Below are 27,441 nucleotides of genomic sequence, written 5' to 3' on the forward strand. Positions count from 1 at the left end.
GACAAGTTTGAAGTCCTGGATCATTGCTGCTATTGACAAGCTCAAACTTTAGCCTCGTGCAATAAGTTCACTATATAAAATAGGACATTTTGAGCCACATTAATTTTTAGGGTTTAGTTCTCCTTTAATGGTATTTGCAAATCCGTTTCTATTGCCCTGTGTGCTATTGCTGTGGCCTGTATACAGAGGATGCAAATAAACGATGGTAGTTCCTCTGGGTACATGTAGTACTAGCAGGTGCATAGAACAGATTCAAGTCAAATGAATTACACATTTTGCACAGATTGGAGCCTGTTTATTAACATTAGAGACAAATATCACCAGCAACCAATCAGATCTTTGTTTTGTTTTCTAACCTGTAAGTGAGTGAATCTAATAGTTTTGTGCAGAAAAGCCTGAGAGATTTGGCAGTTGGTGTGTCAGCGATACAATTACACACAGCCAGTGTTGTTCTCTTACCAGCTCATTAGAATAACGTGATGTTAATAGTGCATTTATTTTTTACATTTTTTGTTAAAAGGGTTGGAGCCCCAATACATTTTAAATGAGAGGGCCAGAAGCATCACAGGAAATTTGGAACCCAATCCAAGGAACAAAAATTGGCTGGGGGATGCTGGGAGTTTCAGTTCAGCAACTGCTCGGGAGATTTCTGGTCGCATCTATTTTGGGCAGACAAAACATTTCAGGGACAATAAGTGGCTTTAATGGGAGAAGTGTCTGTGCCGGCTTGCACTGTAACATAAGGGCAACCTGTCATCATTTGGACTTTTATTTATACTCTTAATTTATTGATGGTTTTTTTTTTAATAGTTTTTTTCCCCCTTTATATCACCCCTCCAAATGCATTCACCCTGTTTGATAAACAATCACAGTATCCAGATGACAAGTAATGTGTTTATTTGATACAAATAAAAGTCATCTCCTGTCTGGGTTTGGAAAGTGTCTCCTAAACACAAGGTCTAAACAAACTCCCCATTGTACTGTTCTGTCTGCCACTGGGGCAGTTACATGGAGATGGGCAGAGGCAGAGGAGAGAATGAGATGGAGGTGGGGGGGGGGAAGAGATGGAGAAGGGCGGAGGTAGAGGGGGTACAAGATGGGCAGAGGTGGGGGGGATGGAGAAGGGCAGAGGTAGAGGGGGGACGAGATGGAGAAGGGCGGAGGCAGAGGGGGGATACAAGATGGAGAAGGGCGGAGGGGGGGGATACAAGATGGAGAAGGGCGGAGGTATAGGGGGAAAAAAATGGAAAAGGGGGAATGAGATGGGCAGAGGTGGGGGGATGGAGAAGGGCGGAGGTACAAGGGGGGGAACAAGAATGAGATGGAGAAGGGCAGGGGGGGTGAGATGGAGAAAAGCAGAGGTAGATCTCTAGGCAGTAGTTTAGAGATTTTTGGTTGAAGCTACCTTTTGGAGGTCCATCATTAATTCCAGTGTCAGACCCTAATCTCACCCTCACTGGGCTTTTAAATCACTATGGTCAATATCTCACTCTAGCTGACCCCCCCCCCCCCCCAGTTGGCGCCACTCATGCACCAGTCATGGCCGATGAATAAGCCTGGGGCATGTCGTCTCTATTTGTGTTGTGAGTATCACAGGGGAAACGCCTGGGCTCCCTCATTATTAACAAACATTTATAAACAGAAGGGCAAATACATCAGAGAAATTGATCACATACCAACTGACTAATATTGGAGGGCTTAAAATAAATTAAATATACTCTGTGCTTAAAGGGTAAACAATCTGAAGGCATCATCTTTTTTCCACTTCTTGTCTCTATAAATATCCAAAAACGACATATTTCATAAAATAAAGTAATCTATAAGAACCATATTTAATCTGTGCATAAGACTAAAGTGGTTTGGAAAGATCCAACTCTCTATAAAACCTCAATAGCCAATATGGGAGTTTTATAGAGAGGTCGGCCTTATACACATCACAAAAGACACTACTTTCCAAACTAGAGCAAACTTTACATTCAGTGACAGATAAATCCTGTCTGTCTACTATATAAGGATTTTATGGAAATTTCTGTAAATTAACTCAAAGCTTTTACTTTGCTGCATCTCGGTTGCCCAGTGTCCTAGGGGGTTATTTTCATGGGAAAAAAAAAAACTAAAATATTTCGAGATTTCTTATCCCCCATAGGTGCTCAAAAGTTAGAATCCAAAAATACTCAAGACCTGCCGAGTTCACGTATAAGGAAATGGCAGAAGTCCCTGTCCCAATTTCTCATGATTTATGATGGGTTTTCAGCGATAATCCAAAATATTCTAGCGTTTCAGGCGTCAAACTCGAGAAACTTGGGTTCGTTCGTCTAAAAAAGTCGAACAATCCGAATTTATTCTCGATCCGCATTTTTTCGAGTTATTTTAGTAATAAATAAGGTAAAACTTCAAGGAAGTTGTCAGGAGAAAGAAAGAGGCTGATGTTCTTCTGCTTAGGAAAGATGTGAGAAAGGTTTCTAATTTTATTCCTAAGCAGAAGAACATCAGCCTCTTTCTTTCTCCTGACAACTTCCTTGACTACTTGCTGGTCAGACTGGTGGGAAAATGACCAGCAGGTGGCGCTGTTGTAACACAATTCATTCATATTAACAGTACATGTATCCCTTAATATCTTGGAATTAAAAGAAATTATAAATGTACATTACAAAAGTGTTTAGAATAGCCCCCTCATTAATGTCACATTTACTTGCTTTAAAGGATAATTAAACCTTTAGTTACATTTGTGCCTTTCATGGGACTCGTGTATGAGGAGGACAAGATGCACCTAAACAATGGCAACTGAATTTCTTTGTTTTTCCATTTTATATGAAGTCGGCTAATTTGCCGCACAGAAGGCTCATCCTCTGCAAACCTGCATTCAAGAGTAAATGGGAGCTGCCATGATGATTGTATTGGATGAGCCACTCTCTGTCCGGGTCATCGGGGTTTCTTTGTCCTTGGCAGTCTATCAGCTGGGACAAGCAGTATGGCAGCATGTAGTTGTGTCAATGCAACTCTGCAGGGAATGTTCCCTCCTCACAAGCTTTACGCACCATTATCAGACCAATAAATGGAATATTAAGAGAAATACTCAGAGACAGCATTTATTTCCCATTAAAGGGGTAGTTTTCCTTTAAATTAACTTTTAGCATGTAATAGAATGGCCAATGCTAAGCATCTAGTCAATTGGTCTTCATTATGCAATATGCTGGCGCTCTATAAATACATGTTAATAATAATTTATTTTTTATAGTTTTCTAATTATTCAGAACTCTTTCCAGCCTTCAAATGAGGGTCACTGACCCCATCTAAAAACAAATACTCTGTAAGGCTACAAATGTATTGTTGTTACTTTTTATTCCTTATCTTTCTATTCAGTCCTCTCCTATTCATATTCCTGTCTCTTATTCAAATCCCTGCATGTTGCTAGGGGAATTTGGACCCTAGCAACCAGATGGCTGAAACTGGAGAGCTGCTGAATAAAAAGCTAAATAAGTAAAAAAACCACAAATAATAAAAAATGAAAACCAATTGCAAATTGTCTCCGAATATCCCTCCCTACATAATACTGACAGTTAATTTAAATGTGAACAACCCCTTTAAGCACAAGGTCAAATAAATATTGGACCTGTTATCCAGGATGCTCGGGACTTGGGCCTTTCCTAATAAAGGGACCTTTCTGTAATTTGGATCTTCATGCCTTAAGTCTACTAGAAAATCATTAAATAAACCCAATAGGCTGGTTTTGCTTCCAATAAGAATTAATTATCTTAGTTGGGATCAAGTACAAGATACTGTTTATTATTATTATTACACAGAAAAAGGAAATCATTTTTAAAAATTCGGAATATTCAGATAACCGAGTTTACGGGAGGCGGTGATCTTTCTGGATAACGGATCCCATACCTGTATTTGCTGTCGCACCTGTGTGGGTGTGGCTTATACTAGGCCCGTAGAGCAAAGCATTCTAGTTGTGCAAATGTACAGGGCTAAACTGTCAGTTTTGACTCTTACTAACATATAAATAGGGATGTCGTCATTTGTTGCGGTTACTTTTTTGCAGCTCTAGATGTGGGTCACAAGACCAATATGAGACTGGACTACCAGATTTTCTCCTGGTAGCCCCAATCCCAGAAGAATTCCCATCTACCCACCACGATCTTATATAAATCGGAAACTTCATGACTTTCGGGCGCATACGTAGTAGCTCCGTACCGGCAAACGCCTCCAACTGCGTTTTGTGCCTGAAAGTCACAAAGTTTTCGATTTCTTTTTTTGGGAACTCCGTGCCTTTTGGTGCATTCGCAGTAGATCCGCTCCGGCAAATGCCTCCTACTGCGCACGCGTCAGAAAACGCTGCTGAATCCAGGAAGAAGAGCGCTCGGGAGAACATGGCTGCTGTGAACTCAGCAGGAGAGCACCTGAATGGAGGGGTAAATAACAATTTAGGGGCATTTGCCTGGGGGGGCAGGTAGGCCGGGGGGAGGAGGGATTTTTGCACTTAGGGGTTGACTTCTCCTTTAAAGCAAGGGACTGGGGAAGCAATGAAATACACCTGTGACACTTCCCGCGGAATTACAAGAGAAAGAAAGTTGAAGCGGTTTATTAGTACCTGCCGTAGGCAAATGAAAAGAATTGGGATTTACACCAATGTACAACATATTACACTCTCTGCTACTAGAGGAAACAACCATCCAATGGAATACAAGATTAGAGACCCCCCTCGGAGTAACAGGGAGAAATAGTAAAAACACTGTGGCAAAAAGAAAAGTGCTTGGACAAATGTGATTGGCCGGACAGGTTTAGGCAAAAGGCCAATACATATTTATTTGGAGATCTCCTTAAATAAAGGGGCGTCGGTATAATGTAGAGAACAGATAAAGCTCTTTAACAAATAACTTAGCAAATATTTAAAGGCTCCAAAAAGCCCCCCCCCCCAAGCTTTCCCAGTGCCCATGATGTTACCCCCTTGAGTAACAGGATATTGGGAAGCAAATAAAGAGGAGGGTAGAGCTGTGTGACTCTATATAACCAGTGTAGCACTAATACCTAAAGAACAATCCATTGCCCCATCAGAGAGGCCAGTGTTCCGGCACAAGCACAAAAAGCAGCTTCACTCGATAGGCCCTTGAGGCTTCCAGCTTGTGGTGTCCTATAATCCACTGCAAAGCAAAACAGGAAACGTTCCAAAAATGAACCCCCTCTCTGCCCAGCCTGACAGTTTGGAGACAAAAGGGCACTTCTATGAATTTTCCTGCTGGCGCTTCATTGGGAGGGGTTTATGTATCATACGCTCATGTTCCTCAATGGGCGGGGCTTGTGGATTTGCTCAGACAGACCTGGTTTCCAGGTAAATATCCAATAGCATTCCTCATATCCCTAATGTGGAATGTTCTGCCCCTGGGGGTTCAACTGGCCCCGGCCCGGGCCATTAACTCCTCCAGGGCTTTGTCCTGGTCGTTGTTATGTAACAAGAGAACCTCTTTAATGTCCTTCTGCTCAAACCCCATCTCCTTGAACTTGCTCATTAACTGGAGGAATTCCGTTGTCTGCAAAAAAAGAAAATTATTAGGGTCAGTCAGAATAACCTGCTCCAATGGGGTTTCTGGGGCGGTTAAAGGGTTGTTCCCCTTTCAATTAAAGGAAAAGTATATCCCCAAAATGAATACTTAAGCAACAGATAGTTTATATCAAATTAATTGGCATATTAAAAAATCTTATCAAACTGGAATCTAAGTAAATCTTGCCCTTTTACATCTCTTGCCTTGATCCACCATTTAGTGATGGTCTGTGTGCTGCCCAGAAATACTGCAGCTCTAACTGTAACAGGAAGAGATCACCTGACCAGAAATACTGCAGCTCTAACTGTAACAGGAAGAGATCACCTGCCCAGAAATACTGCAGCTCTAACTGTAACAGGAAGAGATCACCTGACCAGAAATACTGCAGCTCTAACTGTAACAGGAAGAGATCACCTGACCAGAAATACTGCAACTCTAACTGTAACAGGACGAGATCACCTGCCCAGAAATACTACAGCTCCAACTGTAACAGGAAGAGATCACCTGACCAGAAATACTGCAGCTCTAACTGTAACAGGAAGAGATCACCTGACCAGAAATACTGCAGCTCTAACTGTAACAGGAAGAGATCACCTGACCAGAAATACTGCAGCTCTAACTGTAACAGGAAGAGATCACCTGACCAGAAATACTGCAGCTCTAACTGTAACAGGACGAGATCACCTGCCCAGAAATACTACAGCTCTAACTGTAACAGGAAGAGATCACCTGACCAGAAATACTACAGCTCTAACTGTAACAGGAAGAGATCACCTGACCAGAAATACTGCAGCTCTAACTGTAACAGGACGAGATCACCTGACCAGAAATACTGCAGCTCTAACTGTAACAGGAAGAGATCACCTGACCAGAAATACTGCAGCTCTAACTGTAACAGGAAGAGATCACCTGACCAGAAATACTGCAGCTTTAACTGTAACAGGAAGAGATCACCTGACCAGAAATACTGCAGCTCTAACTGTAACAGGAAGAAGTGTGGAAGCAAAAGACACAACTGTGTCTGTTAATTGGCTCATGTGACCTAACGTATGCTTTGTTTGTGTGCACCGTGAATCCTACGATCCCAGGGGGAGGCCCTTATTTTTTTTAAAATGGCAGTTTTCTATTTATGATTACCCAATGGCACATACTACTAAAAAAGTATATTATTATGAAAATAGTTTATTTACATGAAGCAGCGTTTCATATATGAGCTGTTTTATGCAATATCGTTGAAGACCAATTGAAAAGTTGCTTAGAATTGACTACTCTATATCTTACTGAAAGTTTATTTAAAGGTGAAGCACCCCTTTAATAAAGTGTAGGATTCGCTTCAGCCAGGGATCTGTATGGAGCCGCAGCCCCCCTTTCACTTGTTAGTATTCCAGGTGTTAGAGCTGTGTGTCCCCGTGATTAGAAAAGAAGAAAGGCAGATTGTGTACGGCCGCTCAGACGGTATCAATGGGACACCTATACAGACCATCTCTTTATAGTGGGTTCTACTTGTGCTTTTAGAGAGGTGGAAGCTACAGAAGCAGATACTAGTGAGAGAGGGCAATTCCTCTGCTATTTACTGGCCCCAAATACTCACCTTCTCCTCTGAACACTGATACATTTCCATTGCTTCTTCCACCAGGGCCGGATCAAATCCCTTCTCACAGAGCTGTGCCTGGATGAACAGATACTCCAGCACCTGTACATACAGAGAACACACATAGAACATACATAGAACACACAGAGAACACACAGAGAACAAGTGGTACAAAGGGTTAGCAGAGATATAGCTGGGACCAAATGTGAGCCTAACCTCCACTTAAAAGCCATTAATGCCCTGTGTTAGAGTCCTGCACTGGGTCTGGTACCCACAAAGTTTTTGGGTTCCAGGAAAAAAGTCCCTGATTCTCTGAACGTGTCGGCAGTCTGCAGATTACATGGCTGGGTACCCTCCCCTGTGGTCCCTTCCACCCTCCGGTCCCTCCCCTGTGGTCCCTTCCACCCTCCGGTCCCTCCCACCCTCCCCTGTGGTCCCACCCACCCTCCCGGTGGCCCCTCCCACCCTCCCCTGTGGTCCCCCCCATCCTCCGCTGTGGTCCCAGAAGGTTTCTTCCGTTTTCCTGCGCCTGTCTATATAAGTTATGCTATTGGGGGTAGGGTTGGGTAGCAGTTTAGTGGGTGAAACTTGCCGGTCTTGGGTATGGGTCGGGTGAGGGTCTAACAAAATGGACCCACAAAGGTCTCTATCCTGTGTGAGCAGCTTGGATGACTTAGCAGCTTTACTAATGATACTGACTGGTCTGTGGCCCATAATTGTGATTATTACATACTCTTGCTGGAACCTGCTGGGTGCAATGACATCTTGGAGGAATTTCTCAACCACAATTGATATTAAAGGAGAACTAAAGTCTAACTAAAGAAGTAGCTAGAAATGTTGTACATGATGTTTTGTGCTTCTGTACCAGCCCAAGGCAACCACAGCCCTTTAGCAGTAAAGATCTGTGTCTCCAAAGATGCCCCAGTAGCTCCCCATCTTCTTTTCTGCTGATTCACTGCACATGCTCTGTGCTGCTGTCACTTACTGAGCTTAGGGAGCCACTCACAATATACAGTACACATAGAATAGAAATGTCACAATATAAGGCTGATTAGTAATTAATACACATAATTACTACATGGCAGCACAGAAACCAGTGCAATTAGCATCAGAATTGAATAATCAGCAAACCTGTAGCATCAGCTTATATTACAGCCAGGGAAGCTCATTTTCTGCTGGATAATTAGTGACGAGCCCTAAGCTTAGCTTCTCAACAGCCAATCAGAGCCCACTGAGCATGTGAGTGTCACAGACACTTTCCAAGATGGTGACCCCCTGTGACAAGTTTGAAGTCCTGGATCATTGCTGCTATTGACAAGCTCAAACTTTAGCCTCGTGCAATAAGTTCACTATATAAAATAGGACATTTTTAACCATATTCATTTTTAGGGTTTAGTTCTCTTACAATAATGGGGATATTTTGGTGGCTTCCACCTATATTTAGAAATAAAAATAGATCAGGAAGAAATGTCCTGTAGACTAAATCACCAGTAACTGATGGAGAAATGTAAACAACGAGCTGAAACCCCTAATAACTAAATCCCAACCATCAATGAGGACTGAGTCCATACCTGCTCCACGTTCTGTCCCTGCTTCTGCATCGCTCTCATTACTCCCTCGTATGAGTATCCCATACCCACAATGGTCTCCACGCACTGCCTCTCGCTGCCCGAAAGCGCCTGCAGCAGCTCCTCGTAGCCCGGCGACCCCACACGCTTGCTACACGCGATGCTGTTGGGCACTTTCAATACGGTCACGTGCGGAGTTGTTATCTGCTGGTAAATGAGACAGAAAGACGTCGGCAATGAATATCGGACACATGAATCAACTTGTAAAAGGTTTAAGGGGATAATGATCATGACAGGAGAGTTACACATCCTGATATGTACAGGACATTAAAGGAGAAGAAAAGCTACCAAAGCCGTTTTTTAGCCAATAGATTAACCACAATAGTACAAGATATAACTATAATTTATTCTGTAGAATGTTTTACCATACCTGAGTAAACAGCTCTAGAAACTCTCTCTGATTATTTAGGATAGGAGTTGCCATTTTATCTTGCTGTGACATCACTTCCTGACAGAGTCTCTCCCTGCTCACTCATAGCTCTGGGCTCAGATTACAGCAGGGATGGGGGGAGAGAGAGAGGAGCAAACTGAGCATGCTCAAGCCCAAGCCCTGGAGGTTTAAGCTGAAAACAGGAAGTCTGGTACAGAAGCCCATGAGTACACAATAGAAGGAAAGAAATGTGCTGTTTCTTTTAAAGGAGTTATAAAGGATTTTGTAGGCAATTATGAGAAATATTCTGTTGCTTTTACATGGTGCTAAAATTAATATTATCTTTAAAAATAGCCCCTTTATTGGACCTCCCTATAGATCTTCTCTGGTCCCTGTCTGTGTTTCAAATGAGGAGTGGGCGTGTCCCTGCCAGAAGCACAGTAGGAGGGGGACAGCCAATCACAGCCCTGCAGGCACACAAGCACAGACAGACTTCAGTTCCCTATCAGGTCCTGCTAGCTGCTGATTGGTTCCGCAGTGAGCTGAGTGCACAGCCTGGGAATTCAGGGAGCAGGAAGAGAAGGGAGGGATTATTAGGGTTTTTGCAGAAATATTCAATAAATCAGCCTGAAACACTACTTTTTTAAGCACAATTCTTCTATATCTAAATGAGTATAATGTACTGGTACATTCTTATTTTTTACACAATATGTCTCCTTTAATAGAGGACTCAGAGCAGCATTACTTTGAGGGGTTACTGGTGTATTTCTATAGACCTTTCTGATAAAGTTTACTTAGTTTTAGCCTTTCCTTCTCCTTTAAGTAATAGTATGCCACAAGAATTTGTTGTGTAACTGCTCCTTTAAGGCTATGAGTATCTGCAGTACTTGTGTATTGTCAGCTTTCAGGTATTGGCCACCCTCCTCCTTTTGGCTCCCAGTTCTCCCCACTCGGCACAAGTGCTTTGCCCCAGGCTAAAAGGGCTGGTGGGTCAGATCCGAAATCAGTTGAGGGGGAGGGTCACAACATAGGGGCAGCCTAGAATACCAGAAAATGAAAATATCTGCTGATTCAGATTATATATATATAGATCTTACCTGATCATAAACTAATTTGGGTGCGTAGGTCAAATCTATCCTATAATGTAGCAAATGGACCGGCCCACATTAGGGCCTTTTCTTACGGTTGAATTGCATTGGAAATAAAGACACGTTTTATTCACAATACAAGGCGTGTGGGTCCATTTGCTACATTATATATATATATATATCAGTGTAACATCCGTAATGCACACTCGCTTGTATTGGAAAGTCAATTGGGTGCGTTAACTCATATGTGACGAGTCAATCCACTAATTCATATAGATTCCAGCAGTCACACACCATAGTTGTAAAAATTAGAGATGCGCAGAATCCAGGATTCGGCCTTTTTCAGCAAGATTTGGATTCAGCCGAATCCTTCTGCCTGGCCGAACCGAATCCGAATCTTAGGGGCGGGAGGGAAATCGCGTGACTTTTTGTCACAAAACAAGGAAGTAAAAAATGTTTTCCCCTTCCCACCCCTGATTTGCTTATGCAAATTAGGATTCGGATTCTGTTCGGTCGAATCTTTTGCGAACGATTCGGCCGAATCAAAAATAGTGGATTCGGTGCATTGCTAGTAAAAAGTTTAAAATGTAGGCTTTATTGTTCTTCATAAAAAATATGCAGCTTAGATCAAATACTCATCTGCACAGAGGTAATGCGTCATTGTGGGGCGCCATCTGCACCCGTTTTCAAAATGATCTCCCTAGAGCATCTAGAAAACTTTCTTGCCACAAATAAAATCTAATGCAGGGTTTAGTTACCCTTTATAGGAACAGAATGGTATTTGTTATGCTGATGCCCCATGTTGGCCTGTGTATTGTGCATAGGCAGATAATAAAGCTGCGGAACCCTTTTTATTTCTGCTGGGAGACATCCCCAAGAGACAGAGCAATAGACCTTGGCATTTTCGAGAAACGTGATGAAAGCAAATGTTCTGCTTAAAGGGGTTGTTTGTCTTCGCGTTAATGTTTAGTATAATGTAGAGAGGGATATTCTGAGACAATTTACAATTGGTTTTCATTTTTTATTATTTGTGGTTTTTGTGTTATTTAGCTTTTTATTCAGCAGCTCTCCAGTTTGCAATTTCAGCCATCTGGTTGCTAGGGTCCAAATTCCCCTAGCAACCATGCACTGATTTGAATAAGAGACTGGAATATGAATAGGAGAGGCCGGAATAGAAAGAGGAGGAATAAAAAGTAACAATAACAATACATTTGTAGCCTTACAGAGCATTTTTTAAGATGGGGCCAGTGACTCGCTGGGAAGAGTCAGAAGAAGAGGAAAGATAATAAACATTTAAAAAAATAATAAATAATGAAGACCAATTGAAAAATTGCTTAGAATCTATAACCTACTAAAAGTTAACATAAAGGTGAACCACCCCTTTAAGCCAAACAAAGAGAAAAACTTGCAGCAAATAAAAGATAATATGCCTCATGCGCAAGGAAAAACCTTGGGGTGCTGGTTTCTTAAGTACCTCCCTAACTTTCTCCTTTAAATAAAATGGGAGACTTAGGGCACATATCACCAAAATATTGTTTTATTATTTATGAAAAAATACCTGCCCTGGGGCAATGGTTTGGTGTGCCCGTGCATGTGCCCCAGTGCCCCCAATATGGCCTTCTCCATTCTCCAGCCGGGGGACACAGCGCTCAGTATTCTTCAGAAACCCCTATTCTCACCCCCATCTGGAGTTTGGACGTTGTAGGGCCTCCAGTGAGGGGAATTTAAAGGGATACTATCATAGGAAAACATTTTTTCCTCAAAACACATCAGTTAATAGTGCTGCTCCAGCCGAATTCTGCACTGAAATCCATTTCTCAAAAGAGCAAACAGATTTTTTTATATTCAATTTTGAAATCTGACATGGGGCTAGACATATTGTCAATTTCCCAGCTGCCCCAAGTCATGTGACTTGTGCTCTGATAAACTTCAATCACTCTTTACTGCTGTACTGCAAGTGAGTGATATCACCCCCTCCCCCAGCAGCCTAACGACAGAACAATGGGAAGGTAACCAGATAGCAGCTCCCTAACAAGATAACAGCTGCCTGGTAGATCTAAGAACAACACTCAATAGTAAAATCCAGGTCCCACTGAGACACATTCAGTTACATTGCGCAGGAGAAACAACAGCCTGCCAGAAAGCAGTTCCATCCTAAAGTGCTGGCTCTTTCTGAAATCACATGACCAGGCAAAATGACCTGAGATGCACCTACACACCAATATTACAACTAAATACACTTGCTCGCTCAGGAATAGAATTTTATATTGTACAGTGAATTATTTGCAGTGTCATTTAGAAATAAAAACGACACCATAAAATCATGACAGAATCCACTTGTTCTTACCTTCGTGTCATTATTTGGAGACGTCCGTGGTTTTTCCTCAGTGCCCGTTGGCAGTATTTGTGTGGCTGAGGGGGGAGACATGGCAGTCTGTGCCAAACTGTCAGCATGTAAGGAAGAGTGGCCAGGCATATGGTGTCCATTGATTTCACTGGGTTTATGGGGAGAGCCAGCAGAGAGGGAATGGAGGAAGGTGCCGTTGGGTAGATAAGAAGTGCCGGTGAATTTCACTCTGTTCTGCTCCCCGTCATCAGAGTCTAATTTGGGGAAGGAGAGGGACTTGATATTGCTGACTGTGCTGATAGGGGCGAGGGACACTTTGGAAGACGTGGGAATAAGTTCACAGTTTTCTAGATGTGGCAAAGTGATCAAACCATTGGGCTTGGGGAGGAGCTTAAGGTCCAAGTCTTCTGCTTTAAGGGGAGCAGAGACCTCCTCCTCTTTGTCTGAGGGGTTAAATCCCTCGTTGGAGAGATCACTCGCTGGCACGGGCCTGATGTGAATATTCAGAATGTTCTTTAGTTCCTCTTTATCGTCGATGGTTTTTAACTCCAGTTTATTAAACGGATCCTCTTCACATTCAAAGTCCGCAGGGTTGAAGTCTGCTTTGAGATCAGGGGGGCTCGTGACTGGATACTTGATGGCATTGTCGCTGGCTGGAGTCGGGGTGAGGATGTTATTGTGCTGCAGGGTGGCAAGGAAGGAGTTAATTGCCGAAGTGGCACTTTTGTTCTTGCCGCCGGCTGCTGCTTCCACATTATCCTGGGAAAGAACTGCTCTGGCCTTCAGCTCCGCCTCCTTCATCTCTTTCATTTCTTCTGCCCACCGGATGCTCTTCTTCTCCAGCAAGAAATCATACTGCGCACGGACAGGGCAACACATTAGTGAGAAGCAAAGTGAGGACTGTCAGTAATAAAGGGAACAAGTCTATGACCAATTGCAACTAAACCCGGCAACTCTCTGGCCAAATATATCAGCTGGGGGTGTGATGATCCTGCAGTAATTATTGTACAGATACATGAAGATTTAGCAACTCTGCAACACTTCCCACACCTTCCCATTCACAGCCTTCATTCTGCCCCCCATCATGGTAAATATCTGTAAAATGCAATGGCCAGTCCCCCCCATCTCTCTACGCAATGGTCCCCCATCTCTCTACGCAATGGTCCCCCATCTCTCTACGCAATGGCCCCCCCATCTCTCTACGCAATGGCCCCCCTTCTCTCTACGCAATGGCCCCCCACCTCGTTACGCAATGGCCCCCCACCTCGTTACCCAATGGCCCCCCACCTCGTTACCCAATGGCCCCCCATCTCTCTACCCAATGGCCCCCCATCTCTCTACCCAATGGCCCCCCATCTCTCTACCCAATGGCCCCCCATCTCTCTACCCAATGGCCCCCCATCTCTCTACCCAATGGCCCCCCATCTCTCTACCCAATGGCCCCCCATCTCTCTACCCAATGGCCCCCCATCTCTCTACCCAATGGCCCCCCATCTCTCTACCCAATGGCCCCCCATCTCTCTACCCAATGGCCCCCCATCTCTCTACCCAATGGCCCCCCATCTCTCTACCCAATGGCCCCCCATCTCTCTCTACCCAATGGCCCCCCATCTCTCTCTACCCAATGGCCCCCCATCTCTCTCTACCCAATGGCCCCCCATCTCTCTACACAATTGGCAGCGCCCCATCAGCAGAAAAGAAGATGGGGAGCTACTGGGGCATCTTTGGAGACACAGATCTTTACTGCTAAAGGGCTGTGGTTGCCTTGGGCTGGTACAGAAGCACAAAACCTCATATAGAAGATTTTAAGTTAAACTCACAGTGTAAATCATAAAGTACAATTGTTACTGTCTGAATGAAAACAATACCCACCTGAGTTTCCTTTACAAGCTGGGAAATATCCGGCACACAGAAGCCAATCGGCAGCCCAACTTTATCCGGCACCCGGAACTTCTCTCCGATCTTAAAGGGGACGTCTTCTAAATAACTAAAGGGTCCTAAAATGTAACAAGCAGAAAGTCATCAGCTCCCCCTACAGGGAGTATTTAACACTGAAGACAATCATCACCAGTGATGTCACCCATAGCAACCAATCAGCGATTAGATTGGAACAGTTCCCCTACACAAGCCAAGATCTGACAAGTTGCTATGATAATATGATAATAAATGTGCCCCAGTTTGTGTTTAGTCTGTGTGACACCCATGGATCCCGTGAAGTTATTTCATATAGGTGCCGAGTTCATTTAATAGTTCATCAAGTTCATCCCTTCCACTGGCCCCTGTGTATATGGAACCCGCACATTACATTTTGTTATTTATAAAATATATTTATCCAGCAGTACAGCCACTTCTCCCCTATTATAATAAAAGGCACTACATCTGCCCAGGGGCATTTACTAACACCCAATACAGGCCCTTACTGTTTGATGGGACGGGGGGCACTGCCCAGACTTCAGGTCGTGGGGTAACAAGGCCCAAATGTTTTTTCTCTATGTTAATGCTGTTATAAAACTATATTTATTGTATCATATTAAAATACACATCAAGTACCCCACATGGAGCCTAACGCGTTTCATGCTTACCCAGCAATCTCAAGAGACAAAGCACATATAGATATATATATTTATTTTCAAACAAACCCTCCGATAAATTAAGACTAATCGTAATTGAGCCAGGTCAATATTGCATCAATACCTCATTAAAGAGATACTGGGGCTCATTTATCAACACTGGGCAAATTTGCCCATGGGCAGTTACCTATAGTAACCAATCAGTGATTAGCTTTTTAAAGCCAGCTTCAAGTAGAACAATAAGTGCAGCAATTGGATTGGTTGCCATGGGTTACTGCCCATGGGCAAATTTGCCCAGTGTTGAAAAATGACCCTCAGTTATGACTTTGCCATAAAGTATTTGATGAAAGCTTTTACATTATACATCTGATGCCCCATGTTCCTGTATGAGGGGGCTGCCATATTTGTGCAGCAGGAGTCCGTTAGCAATAGAATCTCTAACTGCCAGGCTGAGATGTGACAGTCAGGTTGGCAAAAGTCAGGTTTAGGAATTTCAACTGACAATTACTTAGATAAACAAACCTCTCAGCAAAAGACAATCAACATGACCTATAGGTAACTTTTAATGTATATTCATATTTTAAAAAGTAGTTTTTTACTATCACTTTAAATGACCAGTAACATCAAATTTAAAAAAAAAAAAAAAATTCATTGGTATACAATGAAAAAAAAAAAAACACAAGACAAATTAAACTTTAAAATCACAAAGTCTTTATTAAGAAATACCTTACCGAAACCCCGCTTGCAACAGGTCGATGATCCATCGTTCGGCGCTCGATTTCTCCTCCCTGGCTATCTCCTACAAGGAAGGCAGGGAGGAGAAATCGAGCGCCGCACGATGGATCGATATCGCCTTTTCTGAAGAGAAGCACAAGCAGAGTTTCAGTAACTTATTTCTTATTAAAGACTTTATGATTTTAAAGTTTTTTATCTTGGTGGGGTTTTTTTCAATGTATACTAACGAATGTTTTAAAACCATTATATGATGTTACTGGTCTTTTAAGGTATTCCAGACCGGCGCACTCATCTTCACCAGGAGTGTATGTGCCCGGATAGATCATAATTATCAGTCCCTGGCATCTCCCCGGCTAATGCAGGAATCTATTAATGCTGCCAGACGTGGGCAAACAAAACCAGTCCAAAGGCTCCACAGCTGAGTCACTGGGCACAGAAAGTGGCAATATACATACCGGGCAAGTCTGAAGTCGACTGCCTAGAAGCCATTTAGAGTCTGGAAGAAAGAAAGAGAAAATATAATCACTGGGCTGGTACAGAACATGTAATGCAGACGCTCCCCTCCCAGCACAACTTCTCCTCTTGTACTTCTTATTCACTAAAAGGAAAGTCTGTAGCTACGGGCACTGGGCTCTGGCCAAGAATCTCTAGGTTCTGGCAAATGCCGGAGGGGCTGCTGTAAGATGCCGTCGACTATTTTGGGGTTTCTGTTTGGGCCTCTGTGTGAAGCTCAGTCCAGACTTGCCAGGGAACATGACATTTAGCTAATGACTAGTCACACAGATAAGGACTCCCGGGAGAGAACAGTGTGAATTTAGCAGCATTTCGGGTGAGAAGTGAAACAGTGAGACCCAATGGATCAGCTGCTCCTCAGTCTCACGTGTCACAGAATAGAGCGAGTCTGTTTGACAAGTTTCTATTAAACTGTTTCACACAGTCCTGTAATAGAGACCAAACAGCTAAAGGAGTGGAGGAAAGAAGTGGGTGAGGCCAGTTGGCCTGGACTGAGCCCAATGAGTCAAAGTCTGGACTGGGAGGTGACGGCCTTAATGGCCCTGAAGCTGATGGACCAATCAGAATCCCCAGATTAATACAAAGCACATACATGTGTCACATATACACAGATTGTATGGGGGGGATTCACTAATGTCTTGTCAGTTTGTTGGGGCTACGAGTAGGGTTGCCACCTTTTCTGGAAAAAAACACTGGCCTTCCTATATATTTCTCTTTATTCCCTATTAATAACATTGGGATCACTGACCTTCCTATATATTTATCTTTATTCCCTATTAATAACATTGGGATCACTGACCTTCCTATATATTTATCTTTATTCCCTATTAATAACATTGGGATCACTGACCTTCCTATATATTTATCTTTATTCCCTATTAATAACATTGGGATCACTGACCTTCCTATATATTTATCTTTATTCCCTATTAATAACATTGGGATCACTGACCTTCCTATATATTTATCTTTATTCCCTATTAATAACATTGGGATCACTGACCTTCCTATATATTTATCTTTATTCCCTATTAATAACATTGGGATGAGCCAGTAAAACAGTGGCCAGGTAACAAGCCTATGTACGAGCCATAAGTACAGTAGTCGTGTTACACCTACAATAAGTCCTGCGCGTCACATACACGTCACGGGGGGAGAGTCTTTGGGGAAACAAGTCACAACTGCCAGTGGCCAAAATTGATTCTGGGTCAGATTTGCAAATGATTTTTTATTGTATTTCAGTTCTTCCAGTGATATCTGCAGCCCCCAGTGAAGTAAGTGTGTTGTAAAGGGCAAGTAAAGCAGAACATGAGACGTCTGACATCATATTCTACATGAAAATCCCTTGACTGTGAGTCTGTCAGGCGTATGTACTAAACACAAGAGACCCGATGCCTCACTCACCCCTCACCTCTCCAGCCTCAGATACTGGTTTCCCTCACACTATACCCCCCCCAGCAATCCTACGTCTTCTAACTACCCCCCCCCCCATAACCTCTGCCCTTAGGGCTCCTCTCCCTGTAACTGGCTCAGATCACTCCCCTATTGATTCCTCTTTATATCACAGACACAACTAGTCACCCAGTAACTACTCCCCGGTGTAACCTTCCCTCTCACTGGCACCTACACTCCTCCTCCCAATTATCGGCTCTTACTGGGAGTCACTAGTGACATTTCACTTTCTTTCTCTGACAATATATAAAGTACAGGCGCCTTCCTCACAGGCCTCTGCCAAATCAAACAGCACCTTCCCTTCTGCACAGCCAAATACCAGCACCCAATGGCACCCACACACCCCTCCCTCACACTGAGGCCCCTATCACATCCCCACCAGTCCCTGCCCCAGTGAGCTTACAATCTAAGGTCCCTATCACATCCCCACCAGTCCCTGCCCCAGTGAGCTTACAATCTAAGGTCCCTATCACATTCCTATCAGTCCCTGCCCCAGTGAGTTTACAATCTAAGGTCCCTATCACATTCCCATCAGTTCCTGCCCCAGTGAGTTTACAATCTAAGGTCCCTATCACATTCTCATCAGTCCCTGCCCCAGTGAGCTTACAATCTAAGGTCCCTATCACATTCCCATCAGTTCCTGCCCCACTGAGCTTACAATCTAATCTCCCTATCACATTCCCATCAGTCCCTGCCCCAGTGAGCTTACAATCTAAGGTCCCTATCACATTCCCACTAGTCCCTGCCCCAGTGAGTTTACAATCTAAGGTCCCTATCACATCCCCACCAGTCCCTGTCCCAGTGAGCTTACAATCTAAGGTCCCTATCACATTCTCACCAGTCCCTGCCCCAGTGAGCTTACAATCTAAGGCTCCTGGCAGACAGGAGCAGTGATATCAGGAGGCAGTATATGATTGGCTGTTGAGTAATGACGCCAGTGCTGCGTCTCTCCGCTCACCAGACTACACATGATGATGGTGACGTCCCAGTTGCTGGTGAGACAAATAACTGAACTAGAACTCCCAGAAGACAGTGAGAGCGTTCCCCAGCTGGGAGGCTCGAGGCACCTCACAATAACTCACTGTTACTAATCCCAGGGGAATGGGAAGAAGCCGCAGCCAGTGACACTGGGCCAAACCATTCACCACTACAGGGAGGGGTGCGAGGGGCTAAACACGTCCCAGCGGATGACAGGAGTAAATAAACGACACTCACAATGAGTAAGAACTTTTCCGAAGGCCCCTGTGCAGCGTCTGTCTCCTTCGGTTCGCCGGTGGCGGGGGTTTTCCGCCCTCAGCTTAAGTCTTCACAGACGCCTGGGTACAAACACTTTGCTTCCGGGTCTCCGGCTCCGCCTACTTCACGCTGACACAGGACGCTAGTGCGTCATTTCAGTTGGGCGGGGCCTAACAGCTCTACCTTGACAGAGTGTTGTTGTCTGCTGAGGGGACCCATTTGGGCAGCAGTTCCTCCTCGTTACAACTAATCTCCTCAGTCACATTATACTCAGTGTCTTTACCCCAATCATTCTGCTCACGTGATTCCCACTGGCCTTCCCCTGAATTATCATTTGCTCTTTGCTAATTATCCAGAATCCCCTCATTAAAGTGGAGTTTTCCCTGACATTATCTCCATTACTGTTCCACACACATCTCTATAGTGACACACAGTTGCCTCAGTTGAGTCATTATTTGCAATGAACTCACTTGTCTGCTCACATTGCACCTGCTGTCTGGTTGCTAAGGAATGATTACCCTAGAAACCAGGCTCATGTTTCAAATAACACGAACTAAATATTGAACTGAACTCACAGTCAGAACATACAGAAAGATAAAGATGTCCATAATGAATGTGATAGGGACAATCATTTATAATCTCATTTATAATCTCATATATAGAAATCGTTTTTCTAAATGAGCATTGCTGTATTTCAGAGCTTTCTGGATAACTGATTTCTGTATAATAGATCTGATGAGCCCTGGCTAGGGTTGCCACCCAGCTGCCGGTATTACAAATTTATTGGCAATATAGATGGCGGTAAATTTGTAGGCAACCCTAGTCCTGGCTCTTTTGGGCCCCGCCGGCACAGACCCGCTCCCTGCCAGGCCCGGACTGGCAATCTGTGGGTTCTGGCAAATGCCAGAGGGGCTGCTATAAGGTGCAATAGAAAGTCAGTATTTAGTGGGCTGGTGGGGGCTCTTTGGGCCTCTGTGTGGGCTGATTGGGCTACTGTGTACCAGAAATGCCAGGGCCTATTTTAATTCTCAGTCCAGACCCGCTCCCTGCACTGCCTCTCTGATCTCTGAGGCACACACATGCATTTCGGGGAGTGCAGAGAGGACTTTGTGGCTTGGGGGCCCGGGGGATGGTGTGGGGGGCCCCTGAGGCTGCAAGCCCAGTCCCACGTTGCCTGTGTCCATGGCAATTAATAGCAGCCCCTCTGCCATTTGCTACAATTCACAGATTGCCAGTCTGGGCCCGGTCTGTAAAACAGCTGCCTTCAGAAGTCAGAACTGACAGTGGCAGGAATAGGCAGGGTCAGACGGACGCAGTTTACACATCGCTATAAAACCAGTAGAAATGTGCAATGAATGTCTATTGGATCAGCGTTTGAGCTGTAGGCACGTAGGTAGGGCAGGCTTAGTCGCTCCTCTATTGTTCTGAGCTTGTGAATATAACGTACTCACCCTTTAAATACGCAGTAGCCCCACTGAAATATTCATGTGAATACTTTGCTATGTATAAGTGGTGTCTGTGTGTCCCCGAATACAGGAAACGAGAGGGTTTTATAGAAAGACACGCGGGGTGGGGGTCACAGTGACTCGTGTTAATTGTTATTCCCAGACTCTCCTTCTGCCTAATGATGTCAGCTCACGCGACTGCCTGATGAAAAGGATCAGTGACTGTGCAAGACTGACAGTTGCACAGAACAGGCTGTGGGGTTGAGAAGTCAAGGTTCAGCCGGTCTATAGGAGAGCTGGGCAAAGGCAACGCCAAGTAATCCTGTTTATTGCCAAAGCACCTTGTTATTTAATATTTAAAGGAGAAGGAAAGCTACCAAAGCAGTTTATTTATAATAGATTAGCCACAATAGTGCAAGCTATAACACTATATTTATTCTGCAGGATGTTTTACCATACCTGAGTAAACAGCTCTAGAAGCTCTCTCTGTTTGTTTAGGATAGCAGCTGCCATATTAGCTTGTCGTGACATCACTTCCTGCCTGAGTCTCTCCCTACTGTCTCATAGCTCTGAGCTCAGATTACAGCAGGGAGGGGAGGAGGGAGGGGGAAGAGAAGCAAACTGAGCATGCTCAAGCCCAAGCCCTGGAGGTTTAAGCTGAAAACAGGAAGTCTGATACAGAAGCCCATGAGTACACAATAGAAGGAAAGAAATGTGCTGTTTCTTTTGACAGAGGACTCAGAGCAGCATTACTTTGAGAGTTTACTGGTGTATTTATATAGACCATTCTGATAAAGTTTACTTAGTTGTAACCTTTCCTTCTCCTTTAAATGTCCAATGTCCTTGCCAGCCCATCATGGTGTCTTTAGAGGAGACTCACATTACTATATAAAGCATGGCTGCTTGGAGAAGAGGGGGTGGGGGTGTGGAATGGTTAGGGGCCACCATTGTGTCTGCCATTGGGTCCACAATATGTGATGAAATATGGGTGTTATAGAGTGTCTGTCATTCCAATCATGTAAAAAGGGTGTATTTTTTGTATCTGGGTGTGGCTTAAAAGTGGGTGTGGTCAAACATTTTACTGCCAGTTTTTTTTCAAATGTTGGTAGGTGTGCATACGTTCAGTCATTTATTTGCATCTTATATCTATATATTATTTATATAGTGGCAACATATGCAGAATTGTCCAGTGATAGAAATCTTGTAACTGATACCTGTAACAAAAGGCTGCAGAATAAGTCACAGTCAGGCTGAATATACTATTTGTATGACATGGCTCTGTGCTCTTCAAACATTTAGTTTCAGGCCCTCCATTTGCTGTCAAACATTTGGGCCGTCCCCCTGGATTTCATACACTTATTTATACACAATTCAACTGTAAATGATGAGGTGACATTTAACCGGTTGCATAAAATGCAATTTCAAAATTGAGAAAATGTGTTAGAAAATGATTTATATTTTAATTTTGTGCTTTTACTGTAACAACCAGCTGAGCAGGGAAGCCAGAGCCCAGTACCTGCAGGCGCTTCTACTCAATTGCTAAGAGGATGCAAACGTTCTGCTGTATTGATAGAGTCCAGCAGGTTTCTATTTATTTGTTTCAATATTATACTCAGTTCTACCATGGGTGGGACTTAAAAGATAAGTAAACTTTTAAAATAAGTGAAAGTAAAATTGATGAGGGGGCTATTCTAGGCACTTTTGCAATGTACATTATTATTTCTTTTTGTTTAATTGCAAGATATTAAGCGATACATGTACTGTTAATGTGAATGAATTTTGTTACAACAGCGCCACCTGCTGGTCAGTTTCCCACCAGTCTGACCAGCAAGTAGTCAAGGAAGTTGTCAGGAGAAAGAAAGAGGCTGATGTTCTTCTGCTTAGGAAAGATGTGAGAAAGGTTTCTAATTTTATTCCTAAGCAGAAGAACATCAGCCTCTTTCTTTATATCCAAAATACATTCTGGCTGGGATTTAAAAATCCTTTCTTATAGTATCTTATCGTAAAAAAATGAAGCAGGAAGGGGTGGGACCTGTAGTATCAGAGGGGGGTCAGCTGGTTGATGAAAACAAACAAAAAGCGCAGATTCTGAACACATTTTTTGTCTGTCTACACAAATGAGGAACCAGTTAATGAAGGTTTCCTTCTTAATTCTAGTAATACAACTAATGATGCATGGTTCACACATGAGGAAATTCAAAAGAGACTAGAACATGTTAAGATTAACAAAGGTCCAGGGCCAGATGGTATTCATCCCAGGGTAATTAGCGAGCTTAGCTCTGTGATTGCCAAACCTCTTTACTTAATTTTTCAGGATTCATTGAGATCTGGCATAGTGCCGAGAGACTGGCGAATAGATCTTGTCTTTTTATTCGAAGGTGAGCAGGCAGTGTCATTCTGTGGCTACTAAAGCAAATAAAGTTCTTGTATAAAAAAGGGCTTTAACTCAAGGGATGAAACATAATTATGTCTCTTTATAGGTCCCTGGTGAGGCCTCATCTGGAGCAGGTCCGGACTGAGAATTAAACTAGGCTCTGGCATTTCAGGTACACAGAGGCCCAATCAGCCCACATAGAGGCCCAATCTAGCCCCACCAGCCCACTAAATACTGACTTTCTATGGGACCTTATAGCAGCCCCTCTGGCATTTGCCTGAACCCACAGATTGCCAGTCCGGGCCTGATCTGGAGTATGGGGGCAGTTTTGGACTCCAGTCCTTAAAGGGGAAGGAAACCTCGTCGGCGCTAACCCCCCTCCCCCCCCTCCCGTGTATTGCCCCCCCTCCCTCCTCCCCCCTGGCCTACCCCTCCCGCTGGGCAAATGCCCCTAACTTGTTACTTACCCTTCTGCGCAGGTCCAGTCCAGGGAGTTCACAGGCGACATCTTCTTCCACGCGATCTTCTTCCTCCTTTGACCGGCATTTTGGCGCATGCGCAGTAGGAGCATTTCGCCGGTACGGATCTACTGCGCATGCGCCAAAAGTCACGCGCATGTGCAGTAGATCGTACCGGCGAACCGATCCTACTGCGCATGCGCCGGTCAAAGGAGGAAGAAGATCGCGTGGAAGAAGATGTCGCCTGTGAACTCCCTGGACTGGACCTGCGCAGAAGGGTAAGTAACAAGTTAGGGGCATTTGCCCAGCGGGAGGGGTAGGCCAGGGGGGAGGAGGGAGGGGGGGCAATACACGGGAGGGGGGTTAGCGCCGACGAGGTTTCCTTCCCCTTTAAGAGGGATATAAATGAGCTGGAGAGAGTGCAGAGACTAAGTGCAACTAAACTGGTTAGAGGGAGGGAAGAGTTAAATTATGAGGGGAGACTGACAAGGTTGGGGTTGTTTTCTCTGGAAAAAAGGCGCTTGTGAGGGGACATGATTAGACTTTACAAGTAGATTAGAGGACATTATAGACAAATAGCAGGGGACCTTTTTACCCATAAAGAGAATCACGTACCAGAGGCCTCCCCTTCAGACTAGAGGAAAAGAAGTTTCATTTAAAGGAACAGAGTAGGGGGTTCATCACAGTCAGGACAGTGAGGTTGGGGAATGCACTGCCGGGTGATGATTCAGTTAATGACTATAAGAGGGACTTGGATGATTTCTTGGACAGACATAATACAAAGGCTATTGTGATACTAAACTCTATAGTTAGTATAGATATGGGTATATATCATTTATGTGACAGTAGGGAGGGGTGTGTGTATGGGGCTGGGTTTTCATTTGGAGGGGTTGGACTTGATGGACTTTGTCTTTTTTCAATTCAATTCAACCCAATTTAACTATGTAACTACAGTATGTAACTATGTAACTGTGTATTAAAACTCTTATAGTGATATTGGCCAGGGTCTTAACCCCCGCTCATGCAGGAAATCAGTCTTTAAGGTCAAATAAAACATGAAAGAGAGAAATCTGAAGACATTGCTTAATATTCTATGTGAAAATCTGCCAATATGACTCTTTATTTATTGCCTCTCTGTATTTAATTGGCAGGACCAACTGGTGTCCCGCAGGTGCCCCCCTGTTTTCCTGCTATTCCTTTCCATGGTGCAAATACTCTGCTGCCTGGGAATCCTGTTATAGACGGGAGTGAGTCCTGCCAATTAAATACAGAGAGCCAATAAATATAGAGTCATATTGACATTCACTGCCACTTCCCATATAATATCCCTCAGCCCCGCCCCCATGTGCCTGGGTCTGGAGACTGCAGAGAGGCTTCTACCCAATCAGGACTAGGAACCTCCAATCCATCAATAGATTCCACCAATCACAACCAGTTGTTCGTCATATGCAAATATTTGGCTGGCTAGATGAAAGGAAGGTTTTTTTGGGGCAAATGATGGGATATTTGGGAAATCTCCTGATATTAATCAATTGTAATGTGTGATTTTATTTAGAATTGTTCAGAAGGAAAGTGGCAGAAGAATTGTGGGTGAGTGACAAAGTCTCCCTATGTAGGGCTCCCCCTGAATATTGGGGATATATATAGAAGGTTATTGGGGGAGTGGATAGATGTGGAGGGAAGCTCAGTGCTGAGGCTACAGACAGAGTGCTGGGTGTCACTCAGTGAGTGTGACTCAGGGAAGGTCTGAGATTAGAGCCCCTTGCTGCTCTCACAGGGCATCACTTGGATGAAGTGAGTGGGTACTCAGAAAGCTTGGCTCTGATTGGCCAGTGAGTGCAAAAGATGCAGTGAGTGCTCCTGGGTTGAGCTCCTGTAGATGCAAAGGCATCAGGCTTGGCACTGCCCACAGCTGGCACATTCAAGCTCAATGGCTGAGAGGGAACTGCCCCAACCCAATTCAGACTACTCTCCCTCCACATTTCTTTTTATTAATTGGTCATTTTAATATGGCCCCAATACTAAGTCATTCAGAGTCACTGTAAGGGCCGGGTCCTAGCGAGGGACAGGCAGTACCAAGTAGCAGTCGTGCAGGTTTTATTTAGACATAAAAGGTTGAACTCTATGGATGAGACTTTTTCAGCCTCTGCTATTATGTATGTAGTTGCGGTGATACATTTTGAGGGATATGTGCCTGTTACAAGACAGGACCCAAGACTTGCAGGCCATTCCCATTCAGTTTAAAAGTTGGGTGAGTTCTATCATTTGTCCCTCTTTGAAGACCAGCGACACCATCAGTAATCATGGAGCCCAATACTTCTATGATAGGCCCAATTATCAGTTCACTGGCCATGCGTGTGCCTTGGGTGATTTGTTCTGCCAGCAAGTAAAATGGACCCCAATTTGGGGGGGGGGGGTGGTATGTCAAATTATACCAGAACTTCACCAGTGTTCTACTTAACCCCCACTCACTCATTCAAAAGCCCTGAGCCCTTCTAAATGTAAGTCTTTCCAATTCTTAGGGGTTGTTGTCGGAGCATCTTCTGCAGAACTGTCATCATTGGGGTACTGTAGTCACAGGCCCCATTTCTCGTCTAGCAGTGAATATTTATAGACCTGCTCTGCTCCTTCCAGTGGCTCCAGAGATGGGCATGTGTATAAATACTGAAGGTGGGCCAGGGACGGTCAGTGATGTTTTTTTAAGGATTGAGAGGAATTGGAAGTGACCTCAGAGTCTTTAAGGTCCAAGTACAGAAGCAGAGACTTTATCATCTGGATGATCTGAGGAAAGTTCCTCTCCTAGAGGGGAAACAGTAAGAGATTTGCTGTTGCTCCTCAGAAGAAGCAGGAGCCAGAGGTGTATGGGATTTTGGTTGTTTTGATTAGGGTTCTAAGAGTCTCTTGGAAATAATTCCCACACCTGGTGAGTTAATCAAGGCTTATGAGCAATAATATACTAATCAAGTTCAGTCAACAACAACATTAGTAAAATAATCAAGAATGTATCTGAGTCCGAATCATGATCTGCACCAAGCGACTGGGAGATTCAGTCAGCAGAGAAGTCTCAAGCGGGAATTAAGAACCCTGGGCAGTATTCGCATTTACTCCACAGTTAAGATCTCAGCCAACAAAACAGGGTACCCCTGGGTTTTATATTCTCTAATAAACAATGAACTTGTACATTAAACCAATTGGTCAATAACAGACGTTGCTTCCCATGATCTCATCAGGCGCTGGCCGGACTCCCAACAAGCACATCCGAAGCAGAGATCTTATCTGATTGGCCAGTTCATATTCTGTCCCTGGATATAATAAAGGACGTTTTCATGAGAACTTCCAGGAGCCATAAACATATTAGGACAAAGTTGCGTTATATAGGATATTGGGTTAACTGAATATTTCTAGGGTTCAGCAGTTCTTAACAGTAGTACAAAGCTGTGACATGTCTATGTCTGAAGATCAACAATTCCCTCCTACAAGGCTGTTTTGTAGAAAACCCTGTAGTGTTTTGTAACAGCTCTTTTAAAGGAGAACTAAACCCTAAAGTAATATGGCTAAAAATGTCCTATTTTATATAGTGAACTTATTGCACGAGGCTAAAGTTTGAGCTTGTCAATAGCAGCAATGATCCAGGACTTCAAACTTGTCACAGGGGGTCACCATCTTGGAAAGTGTCTGTGACACTCACATGCTCAGTGGGCTCTGATTGGCTGTTGAGAAGCTAAGCTTAGGGCTCGTCACTAATTATCCAGCAGAAAATGAGCTTCCCTGGCTGTAATATAAGCTGATGCTACAGGTTTGCTGATTATTCAATTCTGATGCTAATTGCACTGGTTTCTGTGCTGCCATGTAGTAATTATGTGTATTAATTACTAATCAGCCTTATATTGTGACATTTCTATTCTATGAGTACTGTATATTGTGAGTGGGTCCCTAAGCTCAGTAAGTGACAGCAGCACAGAGCATGTGCAGTGAATCAGCAGAAAAGAAGATGGGGAGCTACTGGGGCATCTTTGGAGACACAGATCTTTACTGCTAAAGGGCTGTGGTTGCCTTGGGCTGGTACAGAAGCACAAACATCATGTACA

General features: G+C 43.9%; 2 protein-coding genes across 4 annotated transcripts in view; one reads left to right on the top strand and one right to left on the bottom strand.

Annotated features, from left to right (window-relative positions):
- kif24.L (kinesin family member 24 L homeolog) overlaps window positions 1-927 on the top strand; it is a 28,060-nt gene extending 27,133 nt beyond the window's left edge. Inside the window, exon 14 of the mRNA XM_018267218.2 lies at window positions 521-927. The gene's annotated coding sequence lies outside the window, so the exon portion shown is untranslated. The remainder of the gene's footprint in view (window positions 1-520) is intronic.
- Window positions 928-4,560: 3,633 nt separating this feature from the next.
- ubap1.L (ubiquitin associated protein 1 L homeolog) lies at window positions 4,561-19,251 on the bottom strand. Of its 3 annotated transcripts, none has more exon segments than NM_001094145.1 (7): window positions 4,561-5,534; window positions 7,138-7,239; window positions 8,709-8,912; window positions 12,571-13,425; window positions 14,443-14,567; window positions 16,331-16,371; window positions 19,056-19,126. In NM_001094145.1, coding segments are annotated over 6 exon segments (1,461 nt in total). In that variant the 5' UTR covers window positions 16,365-16,371; window positions 19,056-19,126; the 3' UTR covers window positions 4,561-5,393.
- Between the last annotated feature and the right edge of the window lie 8,190 nt (window positions 19,252-27,441).

This window comes from Xenopus laevis, chromosome 1L, assembly GCF_017654675.1.
Source record: "Xenopus laevis strain J_2021 chromosome 1L, Xenopus_laevis_v10.1, whole genome shotgun sequence".
NCBI classification, from domain to species: Eukaryota; Metazoa; Chordata; class Amphibia; order Anura; family Pipidae; genus Xenopus; species Xenopus laevis.